Source organism: Misgurnus anguillicaudatus, unplaced genomic scaffold, assembly GCF_027580225.2.
Source record: "Misgurnus anguillicaudatus unplaced genomic scaffold, ASM2758022v2 HiC_scaffold_33, whole genome shotgun sequence".
Taxonomy (NCBI): Eukaryota; Metazoa; Chordata; class Actinopteri; order Cypriniformes; family Cobitidae; genus Misgurnus; species Misgurnus anguillicaudatus.
In genome coordinates, this window is record NW_027395283.1 from 7,543,457 (window position 1) to 7,569,504 (window position 26,048).

A 26,048-nucleotide genomic window follows, 5' to 3' on the forward strand; every position below is an offset into this window, starting at 1 on the left:
ACGCAAAACTGCAAATGGATTTTATATTCTGAATGCTTGAATCAACGCGAGCTCTCTGGAGAACGTGCATTTTCACATACAGGTAGAAATTATATGATTCAGACATATTTTAATCCCTTTCTTTTATTTCAGTGATATATGGCACGACAAGTTTAATTCCCTTTTTCATCAATGTAATACATTGTAAACGTATTAGTTTGTAAAGACGTCAGTTTCGCGTCCTCGGGTAGCAGTGATCGTTTGGCATCGGTATTTTAATTAATTACGAAATTTGTATTTTATTTTTAAATTGCTATCTTGTGTTTCTGGCGCATTCGCGGATTAATGACTCATTTGAGTCGTTTTCATTACAAAGTGTTGCAAATAAATGAGTCTTTTGAGTCGACTCTTTACAAAGCGAATGGGCCAAATGTTTTAAAGTGGTTCGCGAATCAGTTTGAATGAATTGTTCAGATCGCTTCAAACACGGAATCGTCCGAAGCTGTTTTACTCGTAACCTATGTAGAAACACGCAGAATATAACCAGTGTTGGGTGACGTGGAAATGTATTTACCAATCTTTTAACTAAAAGCAAAACTTCACACATGTACCCGCCATTACATACGCGCGACCGCCGACCTGTTCGTCGTCAGACACAGTTAAACGCGTGCAACCTCCAGAAACACTGTAGCACAGATTGAAGAAAATCCATCGATGATTGACGTCTGATTCGCTGTTTAATGTACTGTATGATGTAAGTGATTCTCACAAAACACACGTGACATGACAACGTAAGAAAACATGAGTTTTGTCTAAGTGTAAACTGTCAATGTCCTCAGACCATCTTAGGAGATTCCAACTTTATACATATACAAAACAAAACTGTTGTCAGTTTACTTGTCTGATATTTCAGCTACAAGCTACATTTTTCTGTATACTGTTGGTGTATGTTGCAGTTTTACACATACTGTAGAAATGCCCTTCATAAGTATTCTTCTGTTTGCTGTGGAGTCAAGAAATGTCTAAACATTAAAAGATGAACATGAGACAAAAGTACAGAATCTGTCGCATTATTTTTTTTAATGGGCACTGAGCTGTGTCCTGATTGTTTACACATGAAAAGCATAAAATATGTAGGATCAGTTTGATTCACTTATGTGCATTTGTGTACAATACACATAAGTCAGCATTTAATGCTGTTGTTCTTTGTTGTTAAAGCATGTATGTGTTGAAACATAAACAAAGGTTAATAAAATGTGACATTCTAAACTTCTGGTATACTGATATTTATCTTACCAATTTCTGGTCTCCACATCAAACAGAAAAATCTTGTCTTTATTGTTCTGATACTTATGGAGGGCACTGTGTGTGTGCGTGTGTGTGTGTGTGTGTGTGTGCGTGTGTGTGCATATATCTAGATTTATTTTTTCATGAGTAACTAGTAACTCGCTACTTGAGTATTATTTTCATTGCATACTTTTTACTTCTACTTGAGTAATTATTTATTTAGTTACTTTTACTTTAACTTCAGTAAAGTTTTTGGCTACTCTTTCCACCTCTGTTAAAATCTTCATGAATCTAGGCTGAGTTTGCCACGTTGAAGCCTAAATAATCAGACAGATAGTAAGTTAATCGCCCATCGCTCACAGCCCAGCACCTGCACCACTGCATGCGTATCGCGCTGACAAACATACACCTGATTTTACTGCCCTGACGAAATCTAAAAGTATAATTTCTCTTATTAGAAGCTAGCCTAATGTTTGCCAGTTATTAAAATGGCGGTTGTAGTTTAAATAGAGGTCGTGAAATAATTAGCATTGACAAAAAACTGCATAAAACAATGTTATATTCCATATTATAAACTTTTGGTTATGTGTACTTAAGTGAGTAAATAAGTTAAATTCTCAATAAGTGTGATATGGCTCTTATTTACCCCTTTAAATGTAGAATAAAGCTTACTCGGGTATCTTACAATGCACTTATGTTGTTATGCAGTTTTAAAATACAAAATACGAACATGTCTGGATGTAGATAAAGCCTACTTGGTCATATTACAATGCACAAGTTTTGTTGTATGCAGTTTGAAAATACATGTTTGTAGAAAAAGTATATTGTACAATGCACTGATTTTGTTGTTATGCAGTTTCAAAATACAACATGAGTATGTTTAAATGTATATGTAGTCATCATCACTGATATATCTCTGGCCCTCATGACAAACTAATTGAATAGCCCTGTCGTAGACAGGGCTCAAAATTAACTTTTTTATTTGGTAGCACTGGTGCTCCCAACTTTAAAGAGTTAGGAGCACCAGCAAAAATTTAGGCGCATCCATCCAAAAATTAAAAAGCACCACAACTACAATGTAAATGTTAATAGATTTATTTGATTAAAAAATAACGTCCTATGGCCAGCATTTAAACGTTGGTCTTCTATTTTATTTTATTTTTTGCTGCATAAATTCCTAAATTAATACCCAAATGCTGTTGAAATAGTATAGCAGCAATAATAATTTAACAATTACAGGTAACATGATTAAGATTACATAGATATCTAGCAAACATGTAAAACACTGATTAATTGTGACATTACAAAAGTGACCCTAATATAGAAGGCTAATATATATTGGTATTGATAACTGCATTACCAGGATGCTTTTACTACTAAATAGGCAATGTTTTAAAAAATACAACAAAAACATACCATCAGCATTGTCGTATTCCACAGCAACATGGACCACAAGGATGTTTGTCGAGTGTCCATTCACCAGCGCATGCGCACATACACTATCAAACACACTGACAGGTCGGTGTCTCCATCAATAATAAACACATTTGTCATGACACGTCTTGTGTTTTTGGCACTTTCGCCATGTTTAAGCAAGGTACGTCTGGCGCTTAAAATGTTTTGATTCCGCCATTAACGCCGTTTTACAGGATTTACAGTAAACACAGTAAGTTACATTTTCATAGCGGAGACACTCGAAATCTTTAAGCCACTCTCTCTGAAAGGTTTAACGTCAACTCGTATTTTCCGGTGGTGGAGTTACATTTGAATCCGGATCGTCGTTAAAAAATACAGTAATAACCTTGGCTGTAATCGGCTCGCTTTCGTCATGCTCGCGACGCGTTCGTCTTCCGCGCTTCACGGCAACAAGGAATGACTGACGCTCATATTAGCCAATCTGCGGTCTTCATTAAACGCAAGAACTTAATGGTGAAATTTGATTGGTTATGTATCGTTGGAGAGAACACTGAACCTGGGACAGCGCCAGCACGCAGGATCACAATCAACTCGCGTCACAACAAAATGGGCAGTCGCACAAATGCTCCCAAATATATTTTAAGGTCGCACAGATTACATTTCAGTCGCATATGCGACCAAAATGGTCGCAATTTCGAGCCCTGCGTAGATGCTCAACACACAATCATATTCATAAATAGTAAAGAAATGCAATGATATTAGGCTATCAGTGCTGCTGTCGCTCTCTCCTATCGCTTATTTTAAAAATGAGCTTATGATCAATAAAATGCAGCTTATATCTGCTGCTTTTGGTGACGTGAACTCTGGCCTACATTAAAGGTGCAGTGTGTAATTTCTGGAAGGATCTCTTGACAGAAATGCAAAATAATATACAAAACTATATTATCAGTGGTGTATAAACACCTTTCATAATTAACCGTTATGTTTTTATTACTTTAGAATGAGACGTTTTTATCTACATACACCGAGGGTCCCCTTACATGGAAGTCGCCATTTTGTGCTCCCATGTTTCTACAGAAGCTCTTAATGGACAAACTTTTTTATTAAGTTGTCTCCAATCATGACATGTTTGTCCTGTGGTGGCTACCGTAGCTTCTCTATGCATTTCAAAAGCGAGGGGTGAGCTGTGAACTGAGCTGTTGGTTGCAATTTGGAACCTCACCACTAGATGCCGCTAAAATATACACACTGCACCTTTAAGTCTCATGTTTTTAAGATTATCTTAAGTACTAAAGGATTTTTGGTATATTATGTACAAAACTAGTGTGTGAAAATAGGGCACTTTAAAGGGATTGTTCACTCAAAAATTAAAATTATTTAAATTACAATTCTAAAAAAAAATTAATAAGAAAACACTGAGGGCTTGACATTAACTTTTTGAGGAACTTGTCCTTCGGACAAGTAAATTTGTGTTTCACTTGTCCATGCACAAAAGTCACTTGTCCGGGTAAAGTTTTATAATATAATGTATTTTTTGTGTTTTGCTAATCAGTGGCAGAGCAAGGGATTTTTCATAGAGGAGTCGGACAACTAATTTTTTCTTACACTTGTCCTACAAAAAATCCACTTGTCCCGGACAAGCGGACAAGCCTTAATGTCGAACCCTGAACATGTGCAGCACAGCCGTTATAGTTGGTTCTAGGCTAGCTAGAGCGGGTTCTCTAGGCTTGTGATCCCTGTATTTACATAAAATGGTCTGTGCTAAGCCCCGGATGTCCTTAAATGCTGGAAACACCCCTGGTTACAAGCCTGTATACATTTCTGTGTGTGTGTGTGTGTGTGTGTGTGTGTCAGGAATGCTTTCACGTATTGAAACCAAACTTTGTACATGAACTTGGGACTCCAATGCGAGGATGCACAAGATAAAAAACATTCTAAAATTTTACATTTCACAAATCACGTTAGTGACCGCACCAGAGCAAGCACACTTTTGCGGTTCCTCTGGAAGTGCATTTTCTAGTTATTATTATTTTTCCCGGGTAGATTTTTTTGGCCAGCTCTAGCGACCAGACCGTTTGACGCAGAGACACCGTTCAAACTTTAAAATGTTCGGGCAGTACCGGTGCAAGTTGCTTGAGAGGATGAAGTCACAGATCCATGTCGTTCGGCCGCCATATTGGAGAGAACACAAAACCTTAAAAAAGTTTCACAGGTCACAAATTTTGTCCAAACCTCATGAAATTCCACGTACGCGATCCTTGGACCGAGCCTCACAAAAGTTACCAGAAGGATTTTTGATTTTCGGAAGCGTTTGCGCGCCACAGCCCAAACTAAATGTGCGTCAACGCCGCCAAAACAGGAAGTAGTTCAAATCTCAATATGTCGTAACATTTATTAACCAATATTTTTATATGAACTCTTTACTCCAATGTGAAGATGCCCAAGATAAAAAAACATTGCAGTAACATGTCTATTTTATGTTATTTTCACTTTAAAATGTCCAATTAAAACCTGTGTAAAAATAAAAATGTCATTAGGTTTTACCAGTAGAGGGCAGCCTTTACGTTCAAACGTGTTTTTTAGACAGAATGTAAAGATAGCGGCAGCCATCTTTAGAAGCTAAGCTAACAGGCTATTGCTCCGTGGAAAAGTTTGAATAACAATGGCGGGATGTAGTTTTAAGGTTTAAATAGCAAAATGGAATTGAGAAGACCTCTTGACAGAATCGGGTGTTCCTTTAAGAGCCACAATACAGCGAAGAGCTGAGAAAGACGGAGAGCAGAGAAGCCCGGAGAAGAGGCCACAGCCTGAGACTCTGACTCTGCTGCGTAGAGCCCGTGGGGCACGCAGCACCATCGGCTGGCACCCAAGCTTCGTATCGTATATGGACAGCGAAATCCTGGATACATATTTTTAAAATCCTAAAACTTCATCTTATTCACTATACAGTATGCGGTTTCGGACGCAGCCTGACTGTGTGAATACGGTATTTAAAAACTATATATATTGAGCATTATTTGATACTAATATTTCTCAAATACGTTTGTGCAAATGGATTTTACATTCTGAACGGTTATGAATCAACGCGAGCTCCTGGAGAACGTGCAGTGTCACTGTCACATATACAGGTAGGAAGACATTCAGACATCTTTTAAACCCTTTATTTTATTTCAGTGATATATGACAAGTTTAATTCCCCTTTTCATCAATGTAATACATTGTAAACATATTAGTTTGTAAAGCGTGAGTGGGTCGTCCTCGCCCAACGGGCAGTGCTTATAGCCGCGATCGGTTCGGCGTCGGCTCTATGACAGCTACATTGTTTATGGTTTAAATGATTGTGCAAAACTTCACTTCACACATGTCCCGCCATTATATACGCGTGACATATTCGTCGTCAAACACAGTTAAAAGCGCGCAGCCTCCGTGAAGCATTGTAGCACAGATTGAAGAAAATCCATCGATGATTGACGTCTGATTCGCTGTATACTGTACTGTATGATGTAAGTGCTTCTCACAACACACGTAACATGAGATTCACAACATAAAAAAATGAATTTTGTCTAAAATCAGTTTGTATCATGTAAGTGTAAACTGTTGATGTCCTCAGACCATCTTAGGAGATTTCTAAATTTATACATAGTGAATGCAAAACTCTTGTCAGTCATGTCTGATATTTCAGCTATAAGCTACATTAACATTGAGACTAGAGTTAATTTGTTGATTTGAAATGCTTGTCTATTCTTTATTTGTATTCTTTTTTTCTGTACTGTTTGTGTATGTTGCCCTTCATTCGTATTAGGAAAATACAGGCAAAATATCTCTGTTTGCCGTGGAGTCAAGAAATGTCTAAACATTAAAAGGTGAACATGATACAGTACAGAATCTGTCACATTTTTGTCACACAACTTTTTACCTGTTTCAATATAGACAATATTCCAACTCAATTGAACAACACATTTGTATTTTAATACTCCTATCTAATGTGGGCATTTTGAGACCATTGACAAGTGTTGAAGTGATGAACTGTGTCCTGATGCATTAATTGTTCACACATGAAAAGCAATAAATGTGTAGGATCAGTTTGATACACTTATGTGCATTTGGGTACAACACACATAAATTTTTTTTTATTTAGTTAGTTAATTTAATATGGACATAGCAATAACATTGGACGAACCAGATGCATTGTATAAAGTGTTATAGCACGTGTGCTAATTTTCAACACCTGTCCATAGGAGGCTTTTACAACTAAAAAACAAACTAAAACCACAATATACTAAACAAGCACAGTTACACATGAGAACAACTTTGGCCCGTTTTAAGCCACTGTTTGAGCTCTCTGATAAAGATGTTAATATTGTTCTGCAGTTTAAATCCAGTGGGGAGAGAGTTCCATAGTACAGCCCCTCTAAAGGAGAAGCTAGATTGTCCAAAAGATGTTCTTAGCTTCGGGAGCACACAATCCCCACTAGCTGAGGCTCTGGTGGAGGGTCTAAGAGAACCCTGACGCCTCTCCATGAGGCCCGAAAACAGTGGTGACACACAATTGTTCAAACATTTAAAAGTCAATTTCAAAACACTAAAATTTATAAAATTTTCAAAAGTAAAAAGCTTGTGTTTTTGTATGATATCACACTGATGCCATCTCATAGGTTTTTTATCAAATATCTTAATTGCCTGTTTATAAAGAGAGGTGACTGGTTTTAGAGTGGACGCTGATGTTTGTGACCATGCCGTAATACAGTATGACAAATGCGAAAAAACCATAGCATGCATAAACAATAAAGCCGCGTGATGTGACAAATGCCCTCTAATAAAACGAAAACAATTCAAGTTTGATTTCACTTTCTTGCAAACATGGTTTACTTGACTTTGAAACTTCAAGTGTTTGTCCAAAATAATTCCCAAATATTTAGTTTCATGAACCTCTTGAATGGGTTCATGGTCTAAATGAACCTCAAAGATGCTGTCAGGGGACCTCCGGTTGATCGAAAAACACATTGAAAAAGTTTTCTGTACGTTTAGAGTTAAATGAGACAGCTGAAGCCATTTTGAGATGTTATGTAATGCCTGTGTTAACTGCTGCCCAGCCAGTGCAGTTGTTTTTGCTGACACATGTATAACTGTGTCGTCAGCATAAAGCTGGCAATTTACACCCTGACAGCAATCTGGAAGATCATTTATATACATTGAAAACAACAGTGGTCCTAAAACTGACCCTTGAGGCACTCCTAAGTCATTTAGACTCAGGTTGGATTTAACGGTTCCTACTTTCACACATTGTTCTCTACCCTCCAGGTATGACTTAAACCATGAGAGAGCTGCAGGTGAAAGTTGGAAATGCTGTAATTTCTGTAATAAAATACAGTGGTCCACTGTGTCGAAGGCCTTCTTTAGATCTAAAAACACCGCGCCTACGACATTCCCTTTATCCAGTGAACCTTTAATCTGTTCAAGCAAGAAGCAATTCGCTGTTTCTGTACTGTGTTTATGTCTGAACCCAAACTGCTGGGCATGCAACAATTTGTTATTTTCAAGATGTTCTATTAATTGTTCCGCCACAATTTTTTCCAGCACTTTAGAAACAACAGGGAGAATGGAAATAGGCCTATAATTGCAGGCTTGATCTTTATCGCCTGACTTATAAATTGGAGTTATAACAGCAATCTTCCAGCTCTGAGGAAAAGTATTTGTCTGTATTGACTGGTTTACAAGATAAGTAATGGGATCGAGCAAACTGCTTAGATGTTTTTTAATTAGAGAAACATTGAGATTATGTATGTCTCTTGATGTAGAATTTTTCATTTTGACAATAATTTTCCTTACTTTGTCACACGAAACTTCTCTGATTTGTAAGAGATCTGTACTACTAGGCTGAACTTTATTCTCATGAGGTAATTTGCCCTTGAAAGGTTTAGCTAGATCGTAAACTGATTCGACAAAGTATTTGTTTAGCTCATTTGCAATTAACTGGTTATCAGTAACATAATTATCATCAATTTTAAGGCAATCTATAGTTTGAAGGTTTTTCCTATTAGAATTTGTCAACTTATTTATATGTTGCCATAGTTTAGAGCTGCTTCCATTTGCATCTTCTATCATTTTTATAAAATATTTTGTTTTTGCTTTACGCAGCTCACTTATGACTTTGTTCCTGAGACCAGTGAAGATTTGATGATCAATGTTATTCCTAGATTTTAAGGACTTTTTAAGTGCAAGGTCACGTTTTTTAGCCATTAGCCAAATGTCGTGGTTAAACCATGGTAGAGAATACTTCCTTGGTTTTTTGTCCAGGTTTTTGTATACTTATTTATTACATCATTTAGTTTAGTGACAAATTTGGATGCACTCACATTTAAATCCGTCTCAGCAATAATACTATTCCAATTAATTTGATTTAACTCATTTTCGAAAGAATTTATTTTTGATTTGGGAATTCCTGTTGTTTTCATTTTATTCTCTGCTTTATTATGATTAATAAAACGCTTTTTAGTTAACTTTCTAACAGCTAATGTCATGTTATGGTCACTAAGCCCTGTGATCAGATTATAAGTTTTAGTTATTCTTTCTGGTCTATTTACAAAAATCAAATCAATCAATGTTTCGCTGTGTTTAGTAATTCTTGTAGGTTTGTTTATCATTTGCTTATATTTGAACTTATCCATCAATGATTTCAGCTTTGTTCTGCTGTTATTTTTCTCCTGCCAATTTATATTGAAATCGCCCATTATTATACATTCTGTACAATTATCAATATTCAACAGGAGACTCTTAAGATCTTCATCGAAATTTGCTCTATGTGAAGGTGGATTATAAATGACGATTAATTTAAATTGCATTGTTGCAGACAGAATTACATTTAGCCCCAGGCATTCCAATGTCGAGTCAATGTTAACTATCTCACACTTAAATATATCTTTGATGTATAATAGCACCCCCCCACCCCTCCCTTTGTCCCTATCTCTCCTGTAACACTTAAAGCCAGGTATGTTGATTAGGTCTGTAGAAACGGATGGATACAGCCAGCTTTCAGTCACACACAGGTAATCCAGGTTGGAATCAGTTAACAATCTTTTAACTTGATCTATTTTTGGTAAGATACTCCTTATATTAATGTGTCCTCCCAAAATCCCCTTTGGTTTTGTTTGGGGATTCCAAATAATCTGGGCATGATTTACAGTTTGAAAGATCTTCAGCTCTTTCTGCTTGAGCGCTGCCCGATTTGGATTTTTGGACCTTGTATGTTGCCGTCGTTGTTTACATTCGTTATCTGTTGTAATGCATGGGCCGTGTGGATCAAGACTCACCGCGGTGTCCGAATCCAAGTTACAGACAACGATGCTCTGAGACTCTGTTCCTGGTACTGGATAACATACACCCACGCTCCACTCCTCATCGCGATCAAAGCCCCGCATCTGCTGCGGCTCCAACACGACAGCGCCAGCAGTTGTTCCGTCCCTGTCGCCGACAGATGCAATACTTTCAGTCAGAAAGACTACATCTGTTGTTGTTACGTCAACTTCCGGAAACGAATCGTGTTCTTGATACTGCTGTTCAGTGTGTTGGAATACATCGTCTTTACGTAGTGGCCCGGGATTTAAGTGTACATCTCCCGACAGAAGCAGCAACAACATTAAAGTTTTAATTATTTTTGGAGGAGCGTGCTTCTGCTTGCTCATGCAGTTGCGTTGGTTCAGTCTTTTGGAAGCCCGTGCTTCATTGGCAGTAAAGGTGTGGGAGAAGATGGTAACATAACCAACACCAAAAAAATATAGTTTTGTTTTCTCACCCAAAATGCCAAATGGATCTTGATCAACAGCAGCGGGACGGTTAGTATTTTCACCTGCTTTAGTTGGTATATCGCATATAAACAGTACTGACATAAACGCCAGAATGCAACAGGTAGCCAAGACTGCTATATGGTGGTTGTCGTACTCATGTTTGCGGTTTCTCTTTTGTTTGCGGAAATGTTTGTTGATATCATATAAAGCACCAATTTTAAACTGGTTGGGGACTATATGAGCGGCAATATGTCCTGATTTGTGCTCGTGAGTGGAGCCCACCAAACCACTCACGCCATTCGCCGCCGCCATTGTCTCCCACTTCATTGTCTCCCACTTCAAGAAATCAGCATTAAATGCTGTTATTTTTTGTTGTTAAAGCATGTATGTGTTGAAACATAAACAAATGTTAAAGGCGGAGTCCACAATGTTTGAAAAACGCTTTGGAAAAGAAGACGGGCCGACTACCAAAACACACTTATAGCCAATCAAATCAAATGCCGGGTTGCGTATGTGTGGGCAGGGTCTATCAACAGAAGGTCCAGATTCTATTGGGGTAGGGGCGTGTTTGTTTAGGTGATTTCAAATATCAACATTGGCTTTCAAACGTCATGGACTGCCCCTTTAATAAAATGTGACATTGTGTACTTCTGACATACTGATATTCATCTTATCAATTTCTGGTCTCCACAGCAAACTGTTTTGATACTTATGGAGGTCACTGTATATACTGTGTGTGTGTGTGTGTGTGTGTGTGTGTCTCATGAATGCTTTCACGTATTCGTATTGAAACCAAACTTTGTACATGCACTTGGGACTGCAATGCGAGGATGCACAAGATAAAAAACATTCTAAAATTTTACATTTGACAAATCACGTTAGTGACCGCACCAGAGCAAGCACACTTTTGCGGTTCCTCTGGAAGTGCATTTTCTAGTTATTATTATTTTTCCCGGGTAGATTTTTTTGGCCAGCTCTAGCGACCAGACCGTTTGACGCAGAGACACCGTTCAAACTTTAAAATGTTCGGGCAGTACCGGTGCAAGTTGCTTGAGAGGATGAAGTCACAGATCCATGTCGTTCGGCCGCCATATTGGAGAGAACACAAAACCTTAAAAAAGTTTCACAGGTCACAAATTTTGTCCAAACCTCATGAAATTCCACGTACGCGATCCTTGGACCGAGCCTCACAAAAGTTACCAGAAGGATTTTTGAAGCGTTTGCGCGCCACAGCCCAAACTAAATGTGCGTCAACGCCGCCAAAACAGGAAGTAGTTCAAATCTCAATATGTCTGTAACATTTATTAACCAAAATGTTTATATGAACTCTTTACTCCAATGTGAAGATGCCCAAGATAAAAAAACATTGCAGAAACATGTCTATATTATGTTATTTTCACTTTAAAATGTCCAATTAAAACCTGTGTAAAATTAAAAAATGTCATTAGCCTTTACCAGTAGAGGGCAGCCTTTACGTTCAAACGTGTTTTTTAGACAGAATGTAAAGATAGCGGCAGCCATCTTTAGAAGCTAAGCTAACAGGCTATGGCTCCGTGGAAAAGTTTGAATAACAATGGCGGGATGTAGTTTTAATGTTAAAATGGCAAAATGGAATATAGAAGAGCTGTTGAGAGAATCGGGTGTTCCTTTAAGAGCCACAATACAGCGAAGAGCTGAGGAAGAGAAAGCAGAGAAGCCCGGGGAAGAGGCGACAGCCTCAGACTCTGCTGCGAGCCCGTGGAGGACTCAGTAACCTCTGCTGCCACTCAATCTTTGTATCGTATATGGACAGATTCCTGGATACATATTTTTAGAATCGTAAACTTCATCTTATTCACTATACAGTATGCGGTTTCGGACGCAAAACTGCAAATGGATTTTATATTCTGAATGCTTGAATCAACGCGAGCTCTCTGGAGAACGTGCATTTTCACATACAGGTAGAAATTATATGATTCAGACATATTTTAATCCCTTTCTTTTATTTCAGTGATATATGGCACGACAAGTTTAATTCCCTTTTTCATCAATGTAATACATTGTAAACGTATTAGTTTGTAAAGACGTCAGTTTCGCGTCCTCGGGTAGCAGTGATCGTTTGGCATCGGTATTTTAATTAATTACGAAATTTGTATTTTATTTTTAAATTGCTATCTTGTGTTTCTGGCGCATTCGCGGATTAATGACTCATTTGAGTTGTTTTCATTACAAAGTGTTGCAAATAAATGAGTCTTTTGAGTCGACTCTTTACAAAGCGAATGGGCCAAATGTTTTAAAGTGGTTCGCGAATCAGTTTGAATGAATTGTTCAGATCGCTTCAAACACGGAATCGTCCGAAGCTGTTTTACTCGTAACCTATGTAGAAACACGCAGAATATAACCAGTGTTGGGTGACGTGGAAATGTATTTACCAATCTTTTAACTAAAAGCAAAACTTCACACATGTACCCGCCATTACATACGCGCGACCGCCGACCTGTTCGTCGTCAGACACAGTTAAACGCGTGCAACCTCCAGAAACACTGTAGCACAGATTGAAGAAAATCCATCGATGATTGACGTCTGATTCGCTGTTTAATGTACTGTATGATGTAAGTGATTCTCACAAAACACACGTGACATGACAACGTAAGAAAACATGAGTTTTGTCTAAGTGTAAACTGTCAATGTCCTCAGACCATCTTAGGAGATTCCAACTTTATACATATACAAAACTGTTGTCAGTTTACTTGTCTGATATTTCAGCTACAAGCTACATTTTTCTGTATACTGTTGGTGTATGTTGCAGTTTTACACATACTGTAGAAATGCCCTTCATAAGTATTCTTCTGTTTGCTGTGGAGTCAAGAAATGTCTAAACATTAAAAGATGAACATGAGACAAAAGTACAGAATCTGTCGCATTATTTTTTTTAATGGGCACTGAGCTGTGTCCTGATTGTTTACACATGAAAAGCATAAAATATGTAGGATCAGTTTGATTCACTTATGTGCATTTGTGTACAATACACATAAGTCAGCATTTAATGCTGTTGTTCTTTGTTGTTAAAGCATGTATGTGTTGAAACATAAACAAAGGTTAATAAAATGTGACATTCTAAACTTCTGGCATACTGATATTTATCTTACCAATTTCTGGTCTCCACATCAAACAGAAAAATCTTGTCTTTATTGTTCTGATACTTATGGAGGGCACTGTGTGTGTGCGTGTGTGTGTGTGTGTGTGTGTGTGTGTGTGTGCGTGTGTGTGTGTGTGTGTGTGTGTGTGCGTGTGTGTGTGTGTGTGTGTGTGTGTGTGTGTGTGTGCGTGTGTGTGTGTGTGTGTGCGTGTGTGTGCATATATCTAGATTTATTTTTTCATGAGTAACTAGTAACTCGCTACTTGAGTATTATTTTCATTGCATACTTTTTACTTCTACTTGAGTAATTATTTATTTAGTTACTTTTACTTTAACTTCAGTAAAGTTTTTGGCTACTCTTTCCACCTCTGTTAAAATCTTCATGAATCTAGGCTGAGTTTGCCACGTTGAAGCCTATATAATCAGACAGATAGTAAGTTAATCGCCCATCGCTCACAGCCCAGCACCTGCACCACTGCATGCGTATCGCGCTGACAAACATACACCTGATTTTACTGCCCTGACGAAATCTAAAAGTATAATTTCTCTTATTAGAAGCTAGCCTAATGTTTGCCAGTTATTAAAATGGCGGTTGTAGTTTAAATAGAGGTCGTGAAATAATTAGCATTGACAAAAAACTGCATAAAACAATGTTATATTCCATATTATAAACTTTTGGTTATGTGTACTTAAGTGAGTAAATAAGTTAAATTCTCAATAAGTGTGATATGGCTCTTATTTACCCCTTTAAATGTAGAATAAAGCTTACTCGGGTATCTTACAATGCACTTATGTTGTTATGCAGTTTTAAAATACAAAATACGAACATGTCTGGATGTAGATAAAGCCTACTTGGTCATATTACAATGCACAAGTTTTGTTGTATGCAGTTTGAAAATACATGTTTGTAGAAAAAGTATATTGTACAATGCACTGATTTTGTTGTTATGCAGTTTCAAAATACAACATGAGTATGTTTAAATGTATATGTAGTCATCATCACTGATATATCTCTGGCCCTCATGACAAACTAATTGAATAGCCCTGTCGTAGATGCTCAACACACAATCATATTCATAAATAGTAAAGAAATGCAATGATATTAGGCTATCAGTGCTGCTGTCGCTCTCTCCTATCGCTTATTTTAAAAATGAGCTTATGATCAATAAAATGCAGCTTATATCTGCTGCTTTTGGTGACGTGAACTCTGGCCTACATTAAAGGTGCAGTGTGTAATTTCTGGAAGGATCTCTTGACAGAAATGCAAAATAATATACAAAACTATATTATCAGTGGTGTATAAACACCTTTCATAATTAACCGTTATGTTTTTATTACTTTAGAATGAGACGTTTTTATCTACATACACCGAGGGTCCCCTTACATGGAAGTCGCCATTTTGTGCTCCCATGTTTCTACAGAAGCTCTTAATGGACAAACTTTTTTATTAAGTTGTCTCCAATCATGACATGTTTGTCCTGTGGTGGCTACCGTAGCTTCTCTATGCATTTCAAAAGCGAGGGGTGAGCTGTGAACTGAGCTGTTGGTTGCAATTTGGAACCTCACCACTAGATGCCGCTAAAATATACACACTGCACCTTTAAGTCTCATGTTTTTAAGATTATCTTAAGTACTAAAGGATTTTTGGTATATTATGTACAAAACTAGTGTGTGAAAATATGGCACTTCAAAGGGATTGTTCACTCAAAAATTAAAATTATTTAAATTACAATTCTAAAAAAAAATTAATAAGAAAACACTGAGGGCTTGACATTAACTTTTTGAGGAACTTGTCCTTCGGACAAGTAAATTTGTGTTTCACTTGTCCATGCACAAAAGTCACTTGTCCGGGTAAAGTTTTATAATATAATGTATTTTTTGTGTTTTGCTAATCAGTGGCAGAGCAAGGGATTTTTCATAGAGGAGTCGGACAACTAATTTTTTCTTACACTTGTCCTACAAAAAATCCACTTGTCCCGGACAAGCGGACAAGCCTTAATGTCGAACCCTGAACATGTGCAGCACAGCCGTTATAGTTGGTTCTAGGCTAGCTAGAGCGGGTTCTCTAGGCTTGTGATCCCTGTATTTACATAAAATGGTCTGTGCTAAGCCCCGGATGTCCTTAAATGCTGGAAACACCCCTGGTTACAAGCCTGTATACATTTCTGTGTGTGTGTGTGTGTGTGTGTGTGTGTGTGTGTCAGGAATGCTTTCACGTATTGAAACCAAACTTTGTACATGAACTTGGGACTCCAATGCGAGGATGCACAAGATAAAAAACATTCTAAAATTTTACATTTCACAAATCACGTTAGTGACCGCACCAGAGCAAGCACACTTTTGCGGTTCCTCTGGAAGTGCATTTTCTAGTTTTCATTGCTTTTGCTTTGTAGCTACTGGAAGCCATGTTAACCTTGGCATGACACGGCCGGGCCACCGTATGAGTTAAAACGCGTTCCGAATGGGGGGGGCTAGAAAGTAATATTCAGTTGGTTGTCATATAGACTTTCACCGCTTGATGGGAGTAGATCCTACACAGTGGAGCTTTAAATAGTGACATTTTTACATTTAAAATATCTGCTAATGATGAGAACATTTTGATTATTATGTACATATAGAAAATCGGCCAAACATATCGGCCATCGGCTGCCCTGATTTCTAAAAATCGGCATCGGCCAGAGAAAAAACATATCGGTCGACCTCTAGTGTGCATCACATCCTCTGTCGCGTGAGGTAATTGTGCTGGTTGTCATCGGCGGTGTGCGTGGATGGTTCTCCGATCAAGATCAGAGTGGATTATTTATCCTCAGTTCAGGCTCACTCTCTCCTGCAGTCACGTGTGCTTCATACCGTATGCAGTGATTTCATCCAGAGTGAGTCGAGGGTGGTCGTCGTGTGTGTTCTCAAGTGAACTGACTTTTGCTCTGCCCTCTCTCTAACCATTTTCTCTAACCATTTTTCTAAATAAACTTTGTGAACTTGCTATTGACTCCGAGACTTGTGTGACAGAACAATTACCAAACGAGCGGGCGGGGCTAGTGAACACATGAGGAACCGTCACCAACAGGGAAATAAACAAACACACACCCACACACAACCACCGATCACCCAGGAGTCATGACAATTAGAGATGATCTTACTTCAGTTTCTCCAGTTTACAGTCAGGATTCTTCAGTACATCAGAGATCAGCTTCACTCCTGAATCTCTTAATTTATTATCAGACAGATCCAGATCTCTCAGGTGTGATGGGTTTGATCTCAGAGCTGAAGTCAGAGCAACACAACCTTCATCTGTGATTTCACACCTCCACAACCTGTAGAGAACAGAGACACACAGTTTGTTCACACACAGATCAAATCTACAGTGAGATGAATTTGTTTCTCTTCCTGTCATCATTTAGTGTTTATGGACATTTTCATTTTAGTTTCATTCATGTGTGTTTGTGTTTTACTGAAACACATCAGTGAGATTTACAAGTAAATGCACTTTATCAGTTTATGTTTATATTAACAGTCTGATTTACATAACATTTTACTTTTTCTCATCATAATTAAATGTTTAATCTTTTATGTTTGTACCTTTCAGTAACATTTAGTGCTGAGATGAATAAACTCAAATTTCAGTTATAAAAATCATTACTGAGATTAAAATCCTATAAATCCATTACAGATGTTATGATCTCTATATAGTCTCACTATAATCTATATGTGATTTCTGTCTGAGCATCAGATCACAATCTTACTTCAGTGTCTTTAGTTTACAGTCAGGATTCTTCAGTACATCAGAGATCAGCTTCACTCCTGAATCTCTTAGTTTATTATTAGACAGATCCATATCTCTCAGGTGTGATGGGTTTGATCTCAGAGCTGAAGTCAGAGCAACACAACCTTCATCTGTGATATTACACTTACTCAACCTGTAGAGAACAGAGACACACAGTTTGTTCACACACAGATCAAATCTACAGTGAGTTGAATTTGTTTCTCTTCTGTCATCCTTTAGTGTTTATGGACATTTTCATTTTAGTTTCATTTATGTGTGTTTGTGTTTTACTGAAACACATCAGTGAGATTTACAAGTAAATGCACTTTATCAGTTTATGTTTATATTAACAGTCTGATTTACATAATATTTTACTTTTTCTCATCATAATTAAATGTTTAATCTTTTATGTTTGTACCTTTCAGTAACATTTAGTGCTGAGATGAATAAACTCAAATTTCAGTTATAAAAATCATTACTGAGATTAAAATCCTATAAATCCATTACAGATGTTATGATCTCTATATAGTCTCACTATAATCTATATGTGATTTCTGTCTGAGCATCAGATCACAATCTTACTTCAGTGTCTTTAGTTTACAGTCAGGATTCTTCAGTACATCAGAGATCAGCTTCACTCCTGAATCTCTTAGTTTATTATTAGACAGATCCATATCTCTCAGGTGTGATGGGTTTGATCTCAGAGCTGAAGTCAGAGCAACACAACCTTCATCTGTGATATCAATACTACTCAACCTGTAGAGAACAGAGACACACAGTTTGTTCACACACAGATCAAATCTACAGTGAGTTGAACTTGTTTCTCTTCTTGTCATCATTTAGTGTTCATGAACATTTTCATTTTGGTTTCATTTATGTGTGTTTGTGTTTTACTGAAACACATCAGTGAGATTTACAAGGAAATGTACTTTATCAGTTTTTGTTTACATTAACAGTCTGATTTACATAACATTTTGTTTTTTCTCATCATAATTTAATTTTAATCTTTTATGTTTGTAGCTTTCAGTTACATTTAGTGCAGTGATGAATGAAATCAACTTCAGTTATAAAATCCTTTACTGAGATTAAAAACCTATACATTTATTTCAGATGTTATGATCTCTATATAATCTCACTATAATCTATATGTGATTTCTGTCTGAGCATCAGATCACAATCTGACTTCAGTGTCTTCAGTTTACAGTCAATATTGATTTGAAGATAATCGTGTATTAGTTTTAAATGTCTTCATGGTTCAGACTCTACATACCTGTGAAATATACTGTAGTTACTAAATAAACTCTAGTAAGATCACTCAGATCAACTGATATATCTGCTGCTGATTCACTGGAGTTACATTTGAATAGAGTTTTTGTATTCATGTATTTTTGTTCACTTTTCAGGTTGTTTATCACACAACTATAATGATATTTAACCTTATGAGTGTTGTACGAAGATCCTGAACCTGATAGTTTGAGCTGAAATTGTGTCACTGAACCATCGGCGGGGTTTATGACAAAATACATTAGACTCTCATAATCATGTTAAATTATTATTCAATCATTATTAGAGATGATCTTACACCAGTTGCTGTAGTTTACAGTCAGGATTCTTCAGTACATCAGAGATCAGCTTCACTCCTGAATCTGTGAGTTTATTATGAGACAGATCCAGATCTCTCAGGTGTGATGGGTTTGATCTCAGAGCTGAAGTCAGAGCAACACAACCTTCATCTGTGATATCACAATAACTCAACCTGTAGAGAACAGAGACACACAGTTTATTCACACACAGATCAAATCTACAGTGAGTTGAATTTGTTTCTCTTCCTGTCATCATTTAGTGTTTATGAACATTTTCATTTTAGTTGTATTTATGTGTGTTTGTGTTTACTGAAACACATCAGTGAGATTTAAAAGTAAATTAACTGTTGATTCCTCCAATCACACATTAAAACATTTTCTCTTACATTTCTCTTACTGTGACTTTCAGTAAGAGTTAAAATGTTGTGATGAATGTTAAGTGAAACTTTAGTTATCAAATAAAGGGATTGAATTAAAATCCTATAAATCCATTACAGATGTTATGATCTCTATATAGTCTCACTATAATCTATATGTGATTTCTGTCTGAGCATCAGATCACAATCTTACTTCAGTATCTTCAGTTTACAGTCAATATTGATTTGAAGATAATCATGTATTAGTTTTAAATGTCTTCATGGTTCAGACTTTACATACCTGTGAAATATATTGTAGTTACTAAATAAACTCTAGTAAGATCACTCAGATCAACTGATATATCTGCTGCTGATTCACTGGAGTTACATTTGAATAGAGTTTTTGTATTCATGTAGTTTTGTTGAATTTTCAGGTTGTTTATCACACAACTATAATGATATTTAACCTTATGAGTGTTGTAGAAAGATCCTGAATCTGATAGTTTTGAGCTGGAATTGTGTCACTGAACCATTGGTGGGGTTTATGTCAAAATACTTTACACTCTCATAATCATGTTAAAATATTATTCAAGTCATTATTAGAGATGATCTTACTCCAGTTTCTGTAGTTTACAGTCAGGATTCTTCAGTACATCAGAGATCAGCTTCACTCCTGAATCTCTTAGATTATTACCAGTCAGATCCAGATCTCTCAGGTGTGATGGGTTTGATCTCAGAGCTGAAGTCAGAGCAACACAACCTTCATCTGTGATATTACACCTCCACAACCTGTAGAGAACAGAGACACACAGTTTGTTCACACACAGATCAAATCTACAGTGAGTTGAACTTGTTTCTCTTCCTGTCATTATTTAGTGTTTATGGACATTTTCATTTTAGTTTCATTTATGTGTGTTTGTGTTGTACTGAAACACATCAGTGAGATTTACAGTGGGGCAAAAAAGTATTTAGTCAGCTACCAATTGTTCAAGTTCTCACACTTAAAAAGATGATAGAGGCCTGTAATTTTTGTCAAAGGTACACGTCAACTATGAGAGACAAAATGAGAAAAAAAATCCAGAAAATCACATTGTCTGATTTTTTAAAGAATTTATTTGTAAATTATGGTGAAAAATAAGTATTTGGTCAATAACAAAAGTTTATGTCAATACTTTGTTATATACCCTTTGTTGGCAATGACAGAGATCAAACGTTTTCTGTAAGTCTCCACAAGGTTTTTACACACTGTTGCTGGTAGTTTGGCCCATTCCTCCATGCAGATCTCCTCTAGAGCAGTGATGTTTTAGGGCTGTCGCTGGGCAACTCAGATTTTCAACTCCCTCCAAAGATTTTCTATGGGGTTGAGATCTGGAGAATGGCTAGGCCACTCCAGGACCTTGAAATTATTCTTACGAAACCACTCCTTCTTTGCCCGGGCGGTATGTTTGGGATCACTGCCATACTGAAAGACCCAGCCACATTTCATCTTCAATGCCCTTGCTGACGAAAGGAGGTTTTGAGTCAAAATCTCACGATACATGGCCCCATTCATTCTTTCCTTAACTCGGATCAGTCGTCCTGATCCCTTTGCAGAAAAACAGCCCCAAAGCATGAGGTTTCCACCCCCATGCTTGGTTTCCACCCCCATGCTTCACAGTAGGTATGGTGTTCTTTGGATGCAACTCAGCATCTTTCTCCTCCAAACACAAGAAGTTGAGTTTCTACCAAAAAGTTATGTTTTGGTTTCATCTGACCATATGACATTCTCCCACTCTTCTTCTGGATCATCCAAATGCTCTCTAGCAAACTTCAGACAGGTCCGGACATGTACTGGCTTAAGTAGGTGGACACATCTGGCACTGCAGGAATTGAGTCCCTGGCTGCATAGTGTGTTACTGATGGTAGCCTTTGTTACTTTGGTCCCAGCTCTCTGCAGGTCATTCACTAGGTCCCCCCATGTGGTTCTGGGATTTTTGCTCACCATTCTGGTGATAATTTTTACCCTACGGGATGAGATCTTGCGTGGAGCCCCAGATCGAGGGAGATTATCAGTGTTCTTGTATGTCTTACATTTTCTAATAATTGCTCTCACAGTTGACTTCTTCACACCAAGCTGCTTACCTATTGCAGATTCAGTCTTCCCAGCCTGGTGCAGGTCTACAATTTTGTTTCTGGTGTCCTTTGACAGCTCTTTGGTCTTGGCCATAGTTGAGTTTGCATTCTGACTGTTTTAGGTTGTGCACGGGTGTCTTTTATACTGCTAACAAGTTCAAACAGGTGCCATTAATACAGGTAACAAGTGGAGGACAGAGGATCCTCTTAAAGAAGAAGTTACAGGTCTGTGAGAGAAAGAAATCTTGCTTTTTTGTTATTGACCAAATACTTATTTTCCACCATAAATTGCAAATAAATTCTTAAAAAATCAGACAATGTGATTTTCTGGATTTTTTTCCTCATTTTGTCTCTCATAGTTGAAGTGTACCTATGATGAAAATTACAGGCCCCTCTCATCTTTTTAAGTGGGAGAACTTGCACAATTGGTGGTTGACTAAATACTTTTTTGCCCCACTGTACAAGTAAATGCACTTTATCAGTTTTTGTTTATATTAATGGTCTGATTTAGATAACATTTTATTTTTTCTCATCATAACTGAATTTTAATCTTTTATGTTTGTACCTTTCCGTAACATTTAGTGTTGAGATGAATAAACTCAACTTCCGTTATAAAATCTTTTACTGAGATTAAAATCCAATAAATCCATTACAGATGTTATGATCTCTATATAGTCTCACTATAATCTATATGTGATTTCTGTCTGAGCATCAGATCACAATCTTACTTCAGTATCTTCAGTTTACAGTCAATATTGATTTGAAGATAATTGTGTATTAGTTTTAAATGTCATCTTGGTTCAGACTCTACATACCTGTGAAATATACTGTAGTTACTAAATAAACTCTAGTAAGATCACTCAGATCAACTGATATATCTGCTGCTGATTCGTTCGATTTACATTTTAATAGATTTAGTTTTTATATTAATGTATTTTTGTTGACTCTTCAGGTTGTTTAGCACACAACTATAATGATATTTAACCTTATGAGTGTTGTACAAAGATCCTGAACCTGATAGTTTGAGCTGAAAATGTGTCACTGAACCATCAATGGGGTTTATGTGAAAATACATTAATAATTAACATGATTATGAGAGTATATTCAAGTCATTATTAGAGATGATCTTACTTCAGTTTCTGTAGTTTACAGTCAGGATTCTTCAGTACATCAGAGATCAGCTTCACTCCTGAATCTGTGAGTTTATTCTGAGACAGATCCAGATCTCTCAGGTGTGATGGGTTTGATCTCAGAGCTGAAGTCAGAGCAACCCAACCTTCATCTGTGATTTCACACCAGCTCAACCTGTAGAGAAATAAAAAAAACCAACATGTGAGTTTGAAACAACATGAAGATATTCTATAATCTATTTTAATTATTGGTTCATATTCAATAACGCTGTTGCACAAAACTGTTACATTTTATTTGATCCAGGTTTAATTTTTTACAATAAGCTAAATTAACTTTATTTCTGTTGCTCCATTACTTTAAATTCATTACTTATGTAAGTTACTTTTACTTTATAAACAAATTATCTACAATGTGCAGAGGTGGAAAGTAACGAATTACATTTACTCACGTTACTGTAATTGAGTTTTTAAAATCTGTACTTTTACTTTTACTTAAGTATGTTATGTTAAAAGAATTTTACTTTTCTATATTTTAAATCATATCCGTTACTGAGTAAAAAATATAAAAAAATGTAATAGACGCGCCACAGATGATTAATTGATGGGCGGGGGAACGTGCAAAAAGAACCATGGAGACGGACGAGACAAGTGCGCGCTAATGGAGACCCTCAATTCAATTCTTATGAAAGAAACCCCTGGCCATTGAGGTAGGATTCGTGCTCTTGAGTACGGAATTGCGGAACAGGTTTTTACCGTTCATTTGCACAACGCGTTTTTAATACCATGCGCAGTGACTTCGGAGGTCTAGCAGCTTTGCGTCAAGTCAAACACAACTTAAGATGTTCTCGAGAATGCGCAGGTCATTAGACATTGCAGAGAGAGAGAGAGAGAGAGAGAGAGAGAGAGAGAGAGAGAGAGAGAGAGAGAGAGAGAGAGAGAGAGAGAGAGAGAGAGAGATTGAAAGACATTCAGGTACACAGGTCAGGGAAGCTAGAATACAATAAACGTGTAAAGGATAAAAGTATATAGACATGGCACTCATCTCATTATATGCTCATTTAAACTAGGTATATATTTTAATAAAATAAAATAATATATGTTACCAGCAATACATCAACTACAACCTTACTATAGTGATTGTATTTACTAGCTGCTGACCTCATATTATTTTTGCTTCAAAAGTGCATAACTCACCTGTAAACAATTCCATTTATTTAACAATTCCATAAATGTTTCTTAGTTTAAAAAAGCTTTTTATTTTATTAACTTTTTGTTATTGCACTTTTATTGTAAAGATGTTCCTACAATTAAAAACAGCTAGTTTGAAATTTATATTCCCTGTCCTTTTTGAACTATACTAGAATCCTCCACCTCTCCCCGCTGTAAAAAAGTAACTTTTACTCTGAGTAAAGTTAAAATGACTTAAGACTTTTATACCAGTAACTTTACTTTTACTTAAAGGAACAGTCTATCCTTTCTCCATATTAAACTATGTTATTACCTTAAAGCAGGGGTCTCAAACTCAAACTGGCTTGGGGCCATTTCTAAGACAGACATTTCATCGGGGGGCCGCAGAGCTATTTTAACATTCAAAAAAGTACAATATTTCTGTAAATGTCAAGTTTAATTTCTATTATTTAATGTATAATAATACTTGAAAATATATAAGCAGTGGTTTTATCTTTTTTATATACATTATTTTATAAAAGTAGCCTAATATTTTCTTAACCTTATCTTAACTAAGATCTATTATAACCTTGCATTAAACTAACACATTTAATTCCTTTATAGATTTATAAACTATTATCAAAAATTACCACCAGTAAATGTTTCTGTTTTGACTTATTTTGGGTTGTTTTCAGTCATAGTATTGCCTTCATTATGTTCTTTGTTGTTATTTTTCTTTGTTTTAATGAATTTTCTATTATATGTGGGAAAATATGAATAAGTGAAAGTGATCCCATAACTTTAATGGGTAGTCCATGTTATATAAGCTAGTTGGACAGAAAAAAATAATAATACTGTTCTGTGTGTAATTGAATAAGCTACATAATAATATATTATAATTCATTATATATCAGTATACATACTTTAATCTTCTGTACATTTCTCCTCATCTTTTTTTCTTTTCTTAACCTGAGCACTTTGATGGCTCTTTCCTTATCTGTAGTTTAAAATGTGTTGCATTACATCTACCGCTCTGCCTTCCTATGCGGTGTCTCCATTAGATGCTGTGACTTGATGTGAACTAACCCCACCGCAGCTCGATCTTCTCTGAGTAAAGCTGAGTATCCACCCGGAAGTAACAAATCTTCTCTGGACAAACACTACAAAGTCCCGACCAGATTAACTAATTGCATGGTTACAATGATATGATTGACGCGAGGTTCATCAGGAATTAAAATCCGATCACGCATTCCGTTATCCTCGACATCACGGAACGCTTGGCTCATGGCTGCGTAGCAACGGGTGACGCGACCCACGACACGGAGCGCAACTTCCGCTCCCGAGCACGTTGGAAAGTAATGCTTTGACTCATTTAACTTGTTGTTAGACGCGACATGTGAACGAACACTTGAACGTTTAAATAAAAAATCAAACGAATATAAAACAAAGTGAATAAAAATCTTTCTGCGGGCCAGATTAAGTTATATTTTTGAAAGGTGACGCGGGCCGCAGAGAGGGAGGGCGGGCCGCAAATGGCCCGCGGGCCGGGAGTTTGAGACCACTGCCTTAAAGGGATATTTCACCCAAAAATGAAAATTCAGTCATCCTCATGTTGTTACAAACCTGTATAAATTTCTTTGTTCTAATGAAGACAAAGGAAGACATTTTGTAACCAAACCATTTGTGGATCCCATTTACTTCTATAGCATTAGTTTTTCGTACTATGGAAGTGAATGGGGTCCAATAACGGTTTGGTTACCAACATTCTTCAAAATATATTCCTCTGTGTTCATCAGAACAAAGAAATTTATGCGGGTTTTTCACAACATAAGAGTAGGGGTGGAACGGTACACAGAAGTCACGGTTCGGTTCGTACCTCGGTTCAGACGCCACGGTTCGGTTTAAATTTCGGTACAATGGAGGGAAAAGCAAAACAAAAATGCAGAAGGCAAATTTTTTTAGTACTTAAGATAATCTTAAAAGCATAGGTGTCCTTACCTGTGTTATTGTGAGATGTCATGAATATGAACTGAAATGCATTTAACATATCTATAAACTTGTACTCATCTTTCATACAAAGATGGGTTTTAAATGTATTACAAGTTACCTAAATACATTTTTAAATTACATTTTAGCACATTTATTTCATATTAATTTACTAAAGAACAAAAAAATGTAGGCTTGTAGGATGAATTAATAGGTGTGTACGACTTCATCAGGCGCTGCAAGAAACGACAAGAGGATGACGTCAGAGTAACGCAAGAGCGATTTAAATCAGCCTCCTCCGCAAGATTTCTCGCGGTAGTCTGACGCTGATGGCGCTTCGTGAAGTTCAGTACACTTAAAAAACTGA

General features: G+C 36.8%; 2 protein-coding genes across 2 annotated transcripts in view; both read right to left on the reverse strand.

Annotated features, from left to right (window-relative positions):
* Positions 1–26,048, reverse strand: part of LOC141363164 (NLR family CARD domain-containing protein 3-like) — a 169,742-nt gene that overhangs the window by 57,467 nt on the left and 86,227 nt on the right. The window contains exons 7-8 of the mRNA XM_073865743.1: positions 17,328–17,501; positions 16,725–16,898 (exon numbers count right to left, since the gene is read on the reverse strand). Coding sequence (XP_073721844.1) covers positions 16,725–16,898; positions 17,328–17,501 — 348 coding nt within the window. The remainder of the gene's footprint in view (positions 1–16,724; positions 16,899–17,327; positions 17,502–26,048) is intronic.
* LOC129439020 (protein NLRC3-like) overlaps positions 18,926–26,048 on the reverse strand; it is a 47,986-nt gene continuing 40,863 nt past the window's right edge. Inside the window, exons 7-9 of the mRNA XM_073865710.1 lie at positions 22,530–22,703; positions 19,902–20,075; positions 18,926–19,103 (exon numbers count right to left, since the gene is read on the reverse strand). Of these exons, the coding sequence (XP_073721811.1) occupies positions 18,926–19,103; positions 19,902–20,075; positions 22,530–22,703 (526 nt within the window). The remainder of the gene's footprint in view (positions 19,104–19,901; positions 20,076–22,529; positions 22,704–26,048) is intronic.